Genomic DNA, 14176 nt, shown 5'->3' with positions numbered 1-14176 from the left:
ATTCTCTGCAGAAATGCAGTCTAGTTCCAGCTTGTGCTTTCTTTTTAGCAACATTGTGGCATTTATATGCTACACAATGAGGCATACTTATTTAAAAACTGTCACTAAAAACTTGTAAAACTAGCAAAACTATGATGTAAACAGAGAATATAAACAGCTAAGTTGCTCCAAGCAACCACTACCTGACGTCATTGCATATGTCATTACCATAGGAAGCCCATCCGGTATTCTAAAATTTTTTTTTTAAATTGCATTTTTCTTGACAACTATTTGGTCACCGAAAATCAGAGTTTGATTTTTGAAATCTATGACTAATGTTACATAAAATAAGGTTGAAATAAATCCACTGGAGGATCCCTTTAAATTAAAAGCGGCTAGAGATAATGGGATGAGATGTTAATTTTAGATTCAGTTTCAGAGAAGAAAGCAAAAAAGAAAAGTCATAAAAATCATAAATGCCTATAATTTTTTTATATGGCATTGGTTTTGAGAGGCCTAGCAAAATAAAGATTACATTTCCTGATTCAGCAACATCTTGACAGAATGTGTATAAATTTTGAAGCAGGTAGGCAAAGGTTTGTGTTACACAGCAAGTTTCATGTGATGTATTTTAGATCTATCAAAACCTATGCAACAACTTTGTGACACTCACTGTGCTTGAAATGTGCTGTTATTACCTACTAGACACACCATGGGGAGCTAGGGGATGCCCTAGAGAAGGGGTTCTCAACCTTTTCTGCTTTGAGGCCCACCTATTCATACTTGTAATGAGTCGGCGCCCATTAAAAAGGATCCCCAACTATTGTGGCTTATCTATTCTATTAAAATCTAATAATCTATTGTAAAGTGTATTAATGGAATTGACATCACTCCCTGTTACTGATGGGAGCCCAGGGATTAAATAAGTGCAATAAAAACAAACTGTTTTTAATTGTAGGTATTGCATTTAAAGCTGTATGGATGTACCAGAAGCCAAACCATGCATGCAGGGCATTCTCAGTCAAAAGGGATTAATGATCCAAAAGTGGAGTCTGGTCGATTAACACAAGAACTTATTGCCATGTTTGTGTACAGCAAACAAGCAAGTTATTAAAACCAAGAAGTACACTCAAAAGAAGTGGATATAGACACCACTCAATGGGATGGATCCTTACACGCTAACAAAGAAGGATTGTTCCTATGAGTTGGAAAATTATCCATCTGTTGAGTTCCCCGACATCTCAAACTACCTGGTGCTGCAGACATCGTTCTACATAGACAATGGCTGCCACATGCTTTTGTGACCTCTAGGTTGGATTATTGAAATGCCTTACTGTCTGAATGTTCCAATAAGTGCATAAACAAGCTCCAGTTTGTTCAAAATGGATTATTGGATGCCTTACTGTCTGGATGTTCCAATAAGTGCATAAACAAGCTCCAGTTTGTTCAAAATGCAGCAGCAAGAGTCTTTACTGGAACTAGAAGATATGACCATATCATATCATCTGATTATAAAATACTACTATTAACCTTTAAAGCACTGCCAGCATGGCAGTGTCCTGCACCACAGTATCTGAGTGAACTTCTGGTCCTTTATGCCTCGCCACGCTGACTTAGATCAAAAGGTGCAGGCTATCTGTTGTTAGCTCATATAGTGAAAGCTCCATCAGAGGTAGAGCCTTTTCTTACAAAGCCCCACAGTTATGGAATAGCCTTTCAAGTAGTGTTCAGGACTCACACAGTCTCACTGTTTAAGAAGGGATGTAGCTGAAAACATATCCTTTTAGTCAAGCCTTTTGTTAATAGGTTTTTTTTTTAGTTAAAGGAGTAGATCTGGAGGGTCCTCAAGCAGAGTGTTTTGCTAAACTGGGATGTATGCATGGTGTCACCCCCCACTCTCACATGTTCACTCTGGTTTGTTGACAGTGGAGTGGCTGGCTGCTTCATGCCCTAGGGCTCCCTCATGTCTGTGTTATCTTCTGGCTCTCCCTTTTACTTAGGCTGTCAAAGTTAGGCCGAATCCCATTTCACCCCTTGGACATACCCCTTGGCCCTTCCCCTCCATTTTGCGCGTTCACGTGAAGGGGTAGGGGTATCCCAATCCCAGTTAACGCGGAGGGGTAGGGGAAGGGGTAGGGCTTCTGTACCCCTCCAAACGGAGATTTTCCTGGAGCTGACTCCGAACGAAGGGGTTTGAGTGATTTCCCACAATGCCATGCGGATTTCAGCGAGATTTCATGCGGATTTCAGAAAGATGGCGGTTCCCGCGGCGAAAGATTGTCATAAATGTATTTTCTCCATTATTTACGTGTTTTAAGTTGTTATCCAGAGGAAACACGCCGCTTGATTCGCTTTCGAGCTGAGAATGAACAGCGATTTCTGAAATCCAAAGCTGCTGCTAAAAAGCTTTGGGAGTGAGTATTGTTTTCGGTTGCTTGACTGCGTATGTTTTGTTCTGTTATTCTCGCTTTTATTGTTTACATGAGTGTTCTAACACCTCATTCTGTCGGATGTGGTGCACGAAGCGCCAAAGATATCCCATTCAGTGGTGTTAGTTAACAAATCACACCCTGCCAGCAGAGATTTCTGGTTCTGGCTCTGACTGTAGCGGCTGGTCGCAGCCAGTGACGCATTTGGTCACATTTTGCTAACGTAAACGCTGACGGAGGTACGCGATGACGTATGCGATCGTTGAAGGGCTATCCCAATACGTAGGGGTTGAATTTCAAGCCCTATCCCTTGTAGCTCAGTTTCAAGGGGAAGGGCCAAGGGGAAGGGGGAGGGAAAGGGGGAGGGGGAGGGGTAGAAATTAGAATTGGGATTGGGCCTTAGTTTTGCCAGAGTCCCTGCTTGTACTCAGTGCAAAATGTATACTGTTTTTACTCATTAGGCAACATTGGGCATACCTAACAATCTGTGTTTGTGTCCCCCCGTCTGTCTCTCTCTGTTGAGTTACATGTCGATCCTGAGACACCAGTGATGCTGACCTCTCCTGTTCCTCAGATCTGCCTGATCCATCCTGATGCCCTATGTCTGGCTGGATTCTCATCACATTGCTCCTGTGGAGGATGGCCCCATACAGAAAGTTGCACTTGGAAGATCTCTCTGGACACTTACAGTTTTGCTATTATGGCTGAGGAGTACAACTGACATGATAACGTTCAGACTGCAGTTGTCATGAACAGTTTTATACTCAAGTTTCCATCAATGAACAGTTAATAACTTTAACAAAACAGACTTTATTTTAAAACTGTAATGAATTTCCTGCTTACAAAGTTGTACTTTGTGACTATATAGGACACAGTTATAGAAGCAACTTATTTATAATCATGCTTTCTGTTATCACCCAAATGAGGATGGGTTCCCTTTTGAGTCTGGTTCCTCTCAAGGTTTCTTCCTCATGTCATTTGAGAGAGTTTTTCTTTGCTACTGTTACCACAGGCTTGCTCGTCAGGGATAAATTAGGGATAAAATTAGCTCATGTTTAGTGTATAATTTTCTATAAAGCTGCTTTGCAACAGTGTCTGTTGTTAAAAGCGCTATACAGATAACATTGACTTGACATTCTAGACCAGTGTTTCTCAATCACTGGGTCGCAAATTTTTTTCAAGTTTGAAGCCAAATACTAAATAGTTCAGGATGTCGTAGTGTCCCAAATCCGGTAGCTGGTTTGCCATACACTTATCAAGTGGAATAAATACATTTGTGGATAAATTAAGATGAACAAGCCTTTATTTTGTCACATTCCTCCTCTACATTTAACCCTCACATGCAGGTGCACGCATGCACACACACACACACACACACACACACACACACACACACACACACACACACACACACACGTGTACATAGAGAGAGAGAGAGAGAGAGAGAGAGAGAGAGATGTTTTGGGTAAATTCTATGGATTTGTGATACTTGATGGAAGAGAAGAGCATGGAGGATTGGGAATTGAGTGGCTGTGGTTTGTTAACACCCGATACCAAAACTTGTAGTGTCCTAGCAACCATCGTAAAGACAAGGACAAAAAGCCCAGAAACTCCTATTTACCCAGGCAAAAATGACACAGGATTTACCTTGTAGTGTCCTGATCCCCAGATCTTTAACCCAGTCACATAAAACATTGTATGCCTCCAAGATCTTCCAGGTTCTCATCTGTTTGTCCGTGTAGAGTGATGTCTGCAGCACCAGGTAGTCTGAGATGTTGGAACACTCAACGGATGGATAATTTTCCAACTCATAATGAATGAATGACTTTATTTAAACACAATAAGTTGATCAGCAGAGCAGGTGGGGTCATGCATGTACAGATACAAATAATTCCAAATACAAAAAACTAAAAATATCCACAATCTTAAAAAAACCCTTAAAATCTGTTATCTGTTAATTATCTTCACATTAAGTTAATTAATACAAATAGTATGCATAACTATTGTCTTTGTATTTAGTTATGGCTAAAATAGGATCAAAATGTATTCTACTCATCAAATTTAGCTTGTAAAGTTTTCTTTCACAGGAAAAATCCTTCTTTGTTCGTGTGTAAGGATCTGTTCCACTGAGTGGTTTGTATATCCACTTCTTTTGAGTGTATTTCTTGGTTTTCATAACTTGTTTGTTTGCTGTACACAAACATGGCAATAAGTTCTTGTGTTAATGGACCAGACTCCACTTTTAGATCATTGACTGAGAATGCCCTGCATGCATGGTTTGGCTTCTGGCACATCCATACAGTTTTAAATACAATAGCTACAATCCAAAAATTTGTTTTTATTGCATTTATTTAAATTCTCATCTGTAACAGGGAGTGATGTTGCATCCCATTAATACACTTTACAGTACATTATTAGATTCTAATAGAATAGATAAGCCAAAATAATTGGGGATCTTTTTTAATGGGCCCCGACGTGGTACAAGTATGAATAGGTGGGCCTTGAAGCAGAAAAGGTTGAGAACCCATGTTCTAGACAACAGTGGGCAACAGTTTGGGGAAGGCCCATATATGAGTGTGATGTCCACAATATGGTCAGGTGTCCAAATATTTCGCCATATAATATACCATTATCTCATTAAACACAAATTGTTATCTTGTGACACAACTTGAGATCCTAAGGAAACAAAGTTATTCAACTAATTAATATTGGAAAACAGGGTAAATATAACCCCAATTCCAAAAAAGTTGGGACACTGTAAAAAATAAATAAAAACAAAATGTAATGATTTGCAAATAATTTTTAACCAATATTCAATTGAATACAATACAAAGACATTTAAATGTTCAAACTGATAAACTTTTTTTTTTGTAAATATACACTCTTTCTAAATTTGCTGCCTGCAGCACGTTCCAAAAAAAGTTGGGACGGGGCAACAAAAGACTGCGAAAGTTGTGGAATACTGAAAAAAAACCCCACCTCTTTGGAACATTCTACAGGTGAGCAAGTTAATTGGTAATTGGAAAGGCTCAGTCACTGACAAGCAAGGATGGGGTGAGGTTCACCACTTTGTGAAAAACTGCATGGGCAAATAGTCCAACAGTTTAAGAACAATGTTTCTCAGTGTACAATTGCAAGAAATTTAGGGATTTCACCACTGACAATTCATATCATCATCAAATGCTTCAGTGAATCCAGAGAAATTTCTGCACATAATAGGCAAGGCCAAAAACTAACATTGAACGCCTGTGACCTTTGATCCCTCAAGTGACACTGCATTAAGAACTGTGATGATTGTTTCAATCATACAGGGACTTTTTCTGGGATGTCCATGCTTATTCTAGCTAGACAATGCCAAGCCACGTTCTGCATGTGTTTCAACAGTGTGGCTTTGCAGTACAAGAGTGCGGGTGATAAACTGGCCTGCCTGCTTCCTGTTCAAACTGTGTGGCACATTACAAAGCATAAAATATGACAGTGGAGACCCTGGACTATTGAGCAACTGAAGTTGTATATCAAGAAAGAATGGGAAAGAATTTTACATTCAAATTTCATCAACTATTGTCCTCAGTTCCCAAATACTTACTGAGTGTTGTTAAAAGAAAAGGTGATGGAACACAATGGTAAACATGCCTCTGTCCCAACTTTTTTGGAATATATTGTAGGCATCAAATTCAGAGTAAGTGTATGTTTACAGCAGCGCAATGGTGCAGTGGGTTGCACTGTTGCCTCACAGCAAGAAGGTTCTGGATTCAACTTTTTTGGAATCATGGTTGTAAAATATATTGGTAAAATCTATGGGTTTTTTTTAGTGGCTTTCATATACATACTGTATAGACACACTACTGTTCAAAAGTTTTGGGTCACTTAGAAACTCCCTTGGTTTTGAAAGAAAAGCATGCTTTTTCATTTAGCATTAAATTGATCAAAAATACAATCTAGACATTGTTAATGTTGTAAATGACTATTATGTATGGAACCTGATTATTTTTAATCCAGGTTAATGATGTTAAAAGGCTAAATGATCATTTGAAAACCTGGTTGCAATTATGTTAGCACAGCTGAAAAACGCTGTGCTGATTAAAGAAGCAATAAAAATGGTGAGTATCTGGAGCATCAGCATTTGTGGGTTCAATTATAAAATGGCCAGAAAAAATAAATTCTCTTCTCAAACTCATCAGTCTATTCCTATTCTAAGAAAGGAAGGCTATTCCATGTGACAAATTGCCTAGAGACTGACAATTTCATACAACAGTATGTATTACTCTCTTCAAAGAACAGCATAACTTGGCTCTAACCAGGCTAAAAAGAGAAGTGGGAAGCCTCAGTGCACAACTGAGCAAGAGGACAAATACATCAGAGTTTCTTGTTTGAAATATAGATATCTCCCAGGTCCTCAACTGGCAGCTTCATTGAATGGTACCCACAAAATACCAGTTTCAGCATCAAGAGGCAACTCCAGGATGCTGGCCTTCTAGGTAGCGTTGCAAAGAAAAAAAAAACATATCTGACTGGCCAATAAAAGGAAGAGATTAAATTGGGCCAAAGAACACGTGAAAATGTGAAATTCACTGGACAGAGGAAATTGGGAAAAAGGCATTATGGATAGATTAATCTAAGTTTGAGGTGTTTGGAACATAAATAAGAACATTTGTGTGACCCAGAAAATCTGAAAAGATACACGAGGAGTGCTTGACGTCATCTGTCTAGAATGCTGGAGGAAAAGTGATGCTCTGGGGGTGTTTTGGTGGTGCTAAAGTGGGAGATTTGTACTTGATAAAAGGAATCTTGAACAAGAAAGTCTCTCACTCCATTTTGCAATGCCAAGCTGTGGACAGACGCCACTCTGTCGCAGGGTTAACACAAAGACAAACAACCATTCACACTCACACCTATGGACAATTTATAGTAGTGAATTAACCTAATCCACGTCTTTGACCTGTGGGAGGAAACCAAGGCAGGCACAAGGAGAACATCCAAACTCCACATCGCAAGGCCCCAGTCAACTCTGAGGTTCAAACCCAGAAACTTCTTGCTATGAGGCAACAGTATAATCACTGCACCACTGTGCTGCCCAAAAGCAAAATTTGAATGACAAAATTATTCTTTCAAGCAAAAATCATTATCTCATCTCATTATCTCTAGCCGCTTTATCCTGTTCTACAGGGTTGCAGGCAAGCTGGAGCCTATCCCAGCTGACTACAGGCAAAAGGCGGGGTACACCCTGGACAAGTCGTCAGGTCATCACAGGGCTGACACATAGACACAGACAACCATTCACACCTACAGTCAATTTATGCCGCTTTTCCACTACAAACGCGGCTGAGCCGTGCCGTGCCGAGTCAAGCTGAGTCGGGCTGAGCGGGGCTGTTGGAGTTGCATTTCGACTACAACCGCGCTGAACCGTGCTGGCTGGAAGTGGGTGGACACATTGGGTGGAGTTAGCGAAAGTGGGTGGACGTCATGTGATGTCGTTAAGCAGCGCAAACAGTGACATCAGTGACAGTGGCGGAACAAGTCAGAGCCGGGCCGGGGGCGGGGCAAATGACCGGGCCCTTTATTAAAGCTTATCATAACATCATTTTAGGCTACAAAATGTCCGCAACTGCGGTGTTTACCAATTTCAACACTACCGGGTGCAACTATGTTATTTAGTACATCAAGTCCTTCAAACGAACATGTAACTCAGAAACAAAAAACATTAGGATACTGTACATGGCTCATAATAAAACATCAATAGCCTATACTGCGCACATTATTTGAAGGGCATACGAATGAGCGCTCAGAGGTTGCAACGGTGACAGGAAGAGTCAGAAATAAAAGGAGGGCGGTGCAAACCTCACTGAATGCACTGTGTTTACCAATTTCAACACTACGGGGTGCAACTATGTTATTTTGTACATTAAGTCCTTCAAACGAACATGTAACTCAGAAACAAAAAAACATTCGGCGACATACTGTACATGGCTCATAATAAAACATCAATAGCCTACTGCGCGCATTATTTGAAGGGCATACGACGAGCCTTGCGCTCCGCGAACTCGTCCACGATGCTCTGTATGTCACTGATTCAGTGATCTTTTAAGCAGTAGTCTCACGACCCGAATAGTAAACAATAAACATGGAGGACATGGAGTCGTTAGTGTTGCTGGTCTTGGTGCTGCGGCTTGTTGTCACCGACAACGCCAACAGATACTGGCAAGAGCGTATAGATGAGGCGAGGCGCATAAGGCTTCAGAAATTCTCGTAATTCGTAATTCTCCTTCTTCCGGGTTTACGGTGTTTACAGATCCCAGCGCGCTCGCGGGGCGTGTGTGGGCATGTGAGGACACTCCTCCTCACCAATCAGTGCACAGGGGAGTGTCTGCTCACGCCCCCAGCCTCACTCGGCACGGTTTGGCTCGCTTCAGCCCCACTCCAAAACGGTGCGAGTTTTAGGGGCTAAGCAGGGCTGAAACGAGCTGAGTCGTGCTGGTTTTTGGTAGTCGAAATGCGAGCCGTGTCGGGCTGAAGTGAGCTGAAGCGAGCTGAAGTGAGCTGAAAAAGGGTAGTGGAAAAGGGCCATTAGACTCACCAGTTAACCTAACCTGCATGTCTTTGGACTGTGGGGGAAACCGGAGCACCCGGAGGAAACCCACGCAGGCACGGGGAGAACATGCAAACTCCGCTCAGAAAGGCCCTCACCGGCCACGGGGCTAGAATCCAGACCTTCTTGCTGTGAGGTGACAGCGCTAACCACTACACCACCATGCCACCCCAAAAATCATTATTTTTAACCTTTTCAATGTCTTGACTATATTTTCTGTTCATTTTACAGCTTATGTGATGAATAAAAATAGGAGTTTTCATGAAAAATGTGAAATTTTCTGGGTTACCCCAAATTTTTGACCAGTAGTGTATCACCATTCACTTTATTACAAACACCTGTACACCTGCATATTCATGCAGTTACCTAATCAACCAATCTTGTGTGACAATCATGTGACAGCAGCGCAATGCAAAATAAATTAATAAATAAATTAATTAAAGAAAATAAAAATACTGATACAGGTCAAGAGCTTCAGTTAATGTCCATATCAAACATCAGAACAAAGAAAAAATTTAATCTCTATGACTTTAACTGTGGTATGGTTGTCAGTGCCAGATGAGCTGGTTTGAGTATTTCAGAAACTGCTTATCTCCTGGGATTTTCACAGACAACAGTCTGTAGAGTTTAACAGAATAGTGTGAAAAACAAAAGACATTCACTGCGCAGAGGGTCTGTAGGCTGAAACACTTTGTTGATGAGAAAGAAAAGAGGAGAATGACCAGTGCTGAGTTTCCCAAAAGCATCGCAGCGCAAAGATCATTATTAAATGATTGAACAAAAAGCACAATGAACACTCTCTCCTAGTTAAGATGCTCTTAGCATTAAGACGCTCTTGGGAAACCCACCACAGACTGGTCTTAGTTGGCAGGAAGTCTATAGTAACAAATAAACACACTTTAAAACCATGGTGAAGAGAAAAGCATCTCAGGATGTAAATCAAATCTTGAGGTTGATGAGCTACAACAGCAGAAGACCACATCAGGCTGCACTCCTGTCAGCCAAGAACAAGAATCTGAGGCCATCATAGACACAGACTAACCAAAACTGGACAGCTGAACACTGGAAAAAGAGCAGGTGATTTTATTTTTTCATCTTCAACTGTCTAGTTTGAGTGAGCCTGAGCCCATGATAGCCTCAGATTCCTGTTCTTGGCTAACAGGAGTGGAAGCTGTTGTGGTCTTCTGCTGTTATAGCCCATCCAGCTCAAGATTTGATGTTTTGTGCATGCAGAGATGCTTTTCTGCTCACCGTTGTTGTAAAGAGTGATTTTATGAGTTGTTAGATCCTCTGTCCATTATCTTCTGACCTCTCTTATCAGCAAGATGTTAACTGAAGCTCTTAACCTGTATCTGCATGATTTTATGCATTGGGCTTCTGCCACATGACTGGATAACAAATAAGACATGTACTGAATGCTTCTGCACTGCACCTGTTGCAAACAGTGTGTACATGTTATTGTTTTGAAAGTGGAAGATTCAATATACTATATTAAATAGACTTGATTGTTCAGCACTGTGCCCTTTTGATTTATGAATACTGAGACAGTGTCCATGGTAGTTACCATTTTAGAGCAACTTCAAAGGCTACTTTATGACACACATGCTTTTTGGAATCTTTTTGGTAGAGTTTTGTGACAGAACATTTTGGGCAAACAAGAATGCAGGCTAACTGATTTAGGAAGTTTCATAGAATCTTTTATTGTGTTTGTCTTATGCAAATTGGGGTAAATGTACAGATTTGTGACAGTTGAGTTCAGACCAGTTTGCAAAACACAGATTTAAATGAAGAAAAAAAAAGTCTGAAGGTGAAATGGCAAAGGGCATATGAGAAAATTTATTTTATTCATTGTTGGAAAAATGTAAATTTGAAAGCACCCTCAAAGAGCACTATCCACTTTCATGGAAAAGAAAAAAGCTTAACTGGATAAATTTTACATTTATAGTTAAGGTACTGATTCAGGTAACAGTTTCTTAATTTTCTTCTTTTGCTCTCTGAGACTGGCAACATATATAAGCTCAGCTTTTTCAAGGACAGTGTCTCTTTTTTATGTTGTTAAGACCAAATCCAGCTGCACTGGAACACAGGCAATCACTATTCATATTTTTTAAAATAGACATGTTGTCACTTGCCTGTTTTTCACCACTTGGTTTCTTGTAGGATAGCAGCAGCTCCACTGCACCCACCACCTCCTTGCGGATGGCATAAAGCAGAGCATCTCCCACATGCACACCATGATTCAGCAGCAGCTCCATTATCTCCAGATTCTCATTCTCAATGGCAATTAGAAGGGCACTGCGTCCTAGTGGGTCCAGGCAGTTAACATTAATATTGTAATAGATCTCTGCCTGTTCAAGCGCCATCTTTACACCTGCATAGTCCCCCTTCTCCACTGCGCTTAGGTAGGCACGCTCCTCTGCTGACAGTTCAGCCTCAGCCCGCACAATCTGCAGTGGTATCCGATCACGGTATGGCGAATAGCTCGCCTTCTTGTAATACAGCTGTGCCATAGGGTTCATGAGAGCTTGAGATCTCAACAAGCTAGACAGAAATAAAATATAGTATCTGTTACATTTCAGGACTCTGTGATGAATAAAAAAATCAAGGATTTCAACTACAATTTGACTGCTAAATAAGCAGATGTTTCTTTAGCAATCAATATTACAGATTGTACTACCCAAATCTTTTGGGTTCATGCAGACTCATGATCAACAGATACTGCCATGCACATGAAGCTGGGAAAAATAAAATGAAGACCATATTAAATTTCAATACATTTGAACAATATATTGTCCATGAGTTTTAAATTATTCATCATACACACTCTGTCTGCATTTATACTTTCTTGCCTACACTTAGAATTTCAATTATTTGCTATAAACCAGCCAAATTTCACATTGAAATGGACACCTGGCAACCTTATCATTAACTGTCCTGTCTGCTTCCTTTCCTCTATTACAAACATTCATGGATTGAGCATGAAGTAGCATGATTCCTGCCCCTAAGGGCCTCTATTAGTACTTGTTGCAGTTCCCATTTATGACCACTGTGTGCAATAACTATGTAGAGCTCTGTGGAGCTAAATGTATGGAAGCTTTTTGGATTCATTATTCAAATGCAATGCAAATTTGAGATTGCATTTTCAATTGAATTTTGACATCAAAAGAGTGTGGTGACATGCAGTGCAATAGACTGGGGCCCTGTTTCACTTTCACTGCATTTCCATTTAATTGGTGGGTCTAAATTGACCATAGGTGTGAATGGTTGTTTGTCTCTATGTGTCAGCCCTGTGATGATTTGATGACTTGTCCAGGGTGTACCCCACCTCTGGGATAGGCTCCAGCTTGCCCGCGACCCTGCACAGGATAAGTGGTTATGGATAATGGATGGATGGAGTTCACTGCAACTGGCAGTTACATCTGGTAACATCAACCAAATGGGCTCCCAAGAACCATCTGCTAATCCATCCATCCATCCATTATCTGTAGCCACTTATCCTGTGCAGGGTCATGGGCAAGCTGGAGCCTATCCCAACTAACTATGGGCAAGAGGGGGGGTTTGCCCTGGACAAGTCGCCAGATCATCATAGGGCTGACACATAGAGACAAACAACCATTCATGCTCACACTCATACCTATGGTTAATTTAGAGCCATCAATTAGCTTAACCTGTCTTTGGACTGTGAGGGAAACTGGAGCATCCAGAGGAAACCCACATGGACAGAACATGCAAACTCCACACAGAAAGGCCTCTGTTGGCCACTGGGCTTGAATCCAGAACCTTCTTGCTGTGAGGTGACAGTGCTAACCACTACACCACCATGCCACCCCATCAACAGATCACCACCCCCAATCAGCAGGACTTGGAAGTTGTTGCATCCAATTCAGGACTTGACCCCGGCAGTGCCCACCTTGGTAGGCAGGTCTCTTGATGTGCTGTTGAAGTGCAGCCTGTGTTGGTGGAATGTTATCAAATGTTCTTCCTTTTTGGGCAAACAGCTGTTGTCTTGCATCATTCATGTGGGTCTTCAAGCTTGGTTCATGGTAGAAAAGAACAGTAACTCGTTCCAAAAGTTCCAAGTTTTCTACTGATACCATGCCAGGACTGTTGCTTAGTTTGACAGATGGTCTAGTTACTTTAGGATACATTTGTGACTTCATCCAAGCTGTTCTCTTGCCTCTACCGCCAAAGCAGGATACTGTTTCACACCCTGTGAATGCATGAAAAAAAGGTAGGAATTTGGCCATTTTGCTCCCAAGACTGTGATATTGCATGAGCAGCAATGTAGCAAAAATTTGTTCCAGTACTAAAAGCTACTGTCAACTTGATTGTTTCATGTAGTTGCTGTTCTTGTATATAGTGTACAAATACTAGTACATCAGCATCGACTGTGTGGATCATGATCATCTTCATTTCCTTATTAACTCCATCAGAAACATGAACAAAAATCCTTGTATCAGCCTCTTCATGATTGCATGGTTCAACCAAGGTAGTGTCAGATGTTTCTTGATTACAAAGAACATTTGGACCGCATGTTGTCATCACCACCTTTTCTCTTGACTCTGATGAAACTGCTTTAGCTAAAAACTCAAATAGTTTTTATTTGGTGTCATCATTTTGCAGAAAGACTTGCCAGTTCCGTGGGATTTCAGTTATGTCTTCCACTTTCTTCCTTACACCTGAACCTCTTTTCATTCTTGTGCTAGCCTTCAAACTAGTGGGCACATAGGTATCCCACACTATGTCGACATGATTGGCATACTGCAATATACCTCTAATATGAGGTAGAAATGGTTGTTGTGCATAATCAGTGAATGTTTTCACTCCAGGACCAGGTTTTACCATACTGACACCTGCGGCTCCATCAAGGACGATGAACCCTATTCCTTCAGGTCATGTAGTATTTGGTTTGTTATGTTCTTGTAGGCAGGTAATAAGCTCAGACTTGTTGCTTGGTCTGATCTTCAAGTTGCTGTTGATCTTCATGGAACTTTCAAACTCATCAGTGGTTCTTGTGATCTCTGAGCCTGAGACCATCTAACTTCTAAGTGCGCTTTGATTTTCTGTCAAATCCACTGTACCACCATCACCTTTAATAACATTGTACAGCTTCCCAAGATCAGAAATGGATGGAGGGCATGGCTGATTTTCATGGCTAAAGAACTCTTCCATATTTCCATTC

At 40.9% G+C, this 14176-nt stretch overlaps 1 protein-coding gene across 5 annotated transcripts in view; it reads right to left on the bottom strand.

The window, feature by feature from the left end:
• The window catches only part of LOC132895332 (short transient receptor potential channel 5-like), a 244748-nt gene that overhangs the window by 165388 nt on the left and 65184 nt on the right, over positions 1 to 14176 (bottom strand). For all 5 annotated transcript variants that reach the window (XM_060935791.1, XM_060935792.1, XM_060935794.1 and 2 more), the window contains one exon: positions 11127 to 11535. In XM_060935791.1, the coding sequence (XP_060791774.1) occupies positions 11127 to 11513 (387 nt within the window). In that variant the 5' untranslated portion in view covers positions 11514 to 11535. The remainder of the gene's footprint in view (positions 1 to 11126; positions 11536 to 14176) is intronic.

Source organism: Neoarius graeffei, chromosome 12 (genome assembly GCF_027579695.1).
Source record: "Neoarius graeffei isolate fNeoGra1 chromosome 12, fNeoGra1.pri, whole genome shotgun sequence".
Classification (NCBI taxonomy): domain Eukaryota; kingdom Metazoa; phylum Chordata; class Actinopteri; order Siluriformes; family Ariidae; genus Neoarius; species Neoarius graeffei.
The sequence above is the reverse complement of the archived record's forward strand: the minus strand, read 5'-3'. Positions and strand labels throughout refer to the sequence as shown.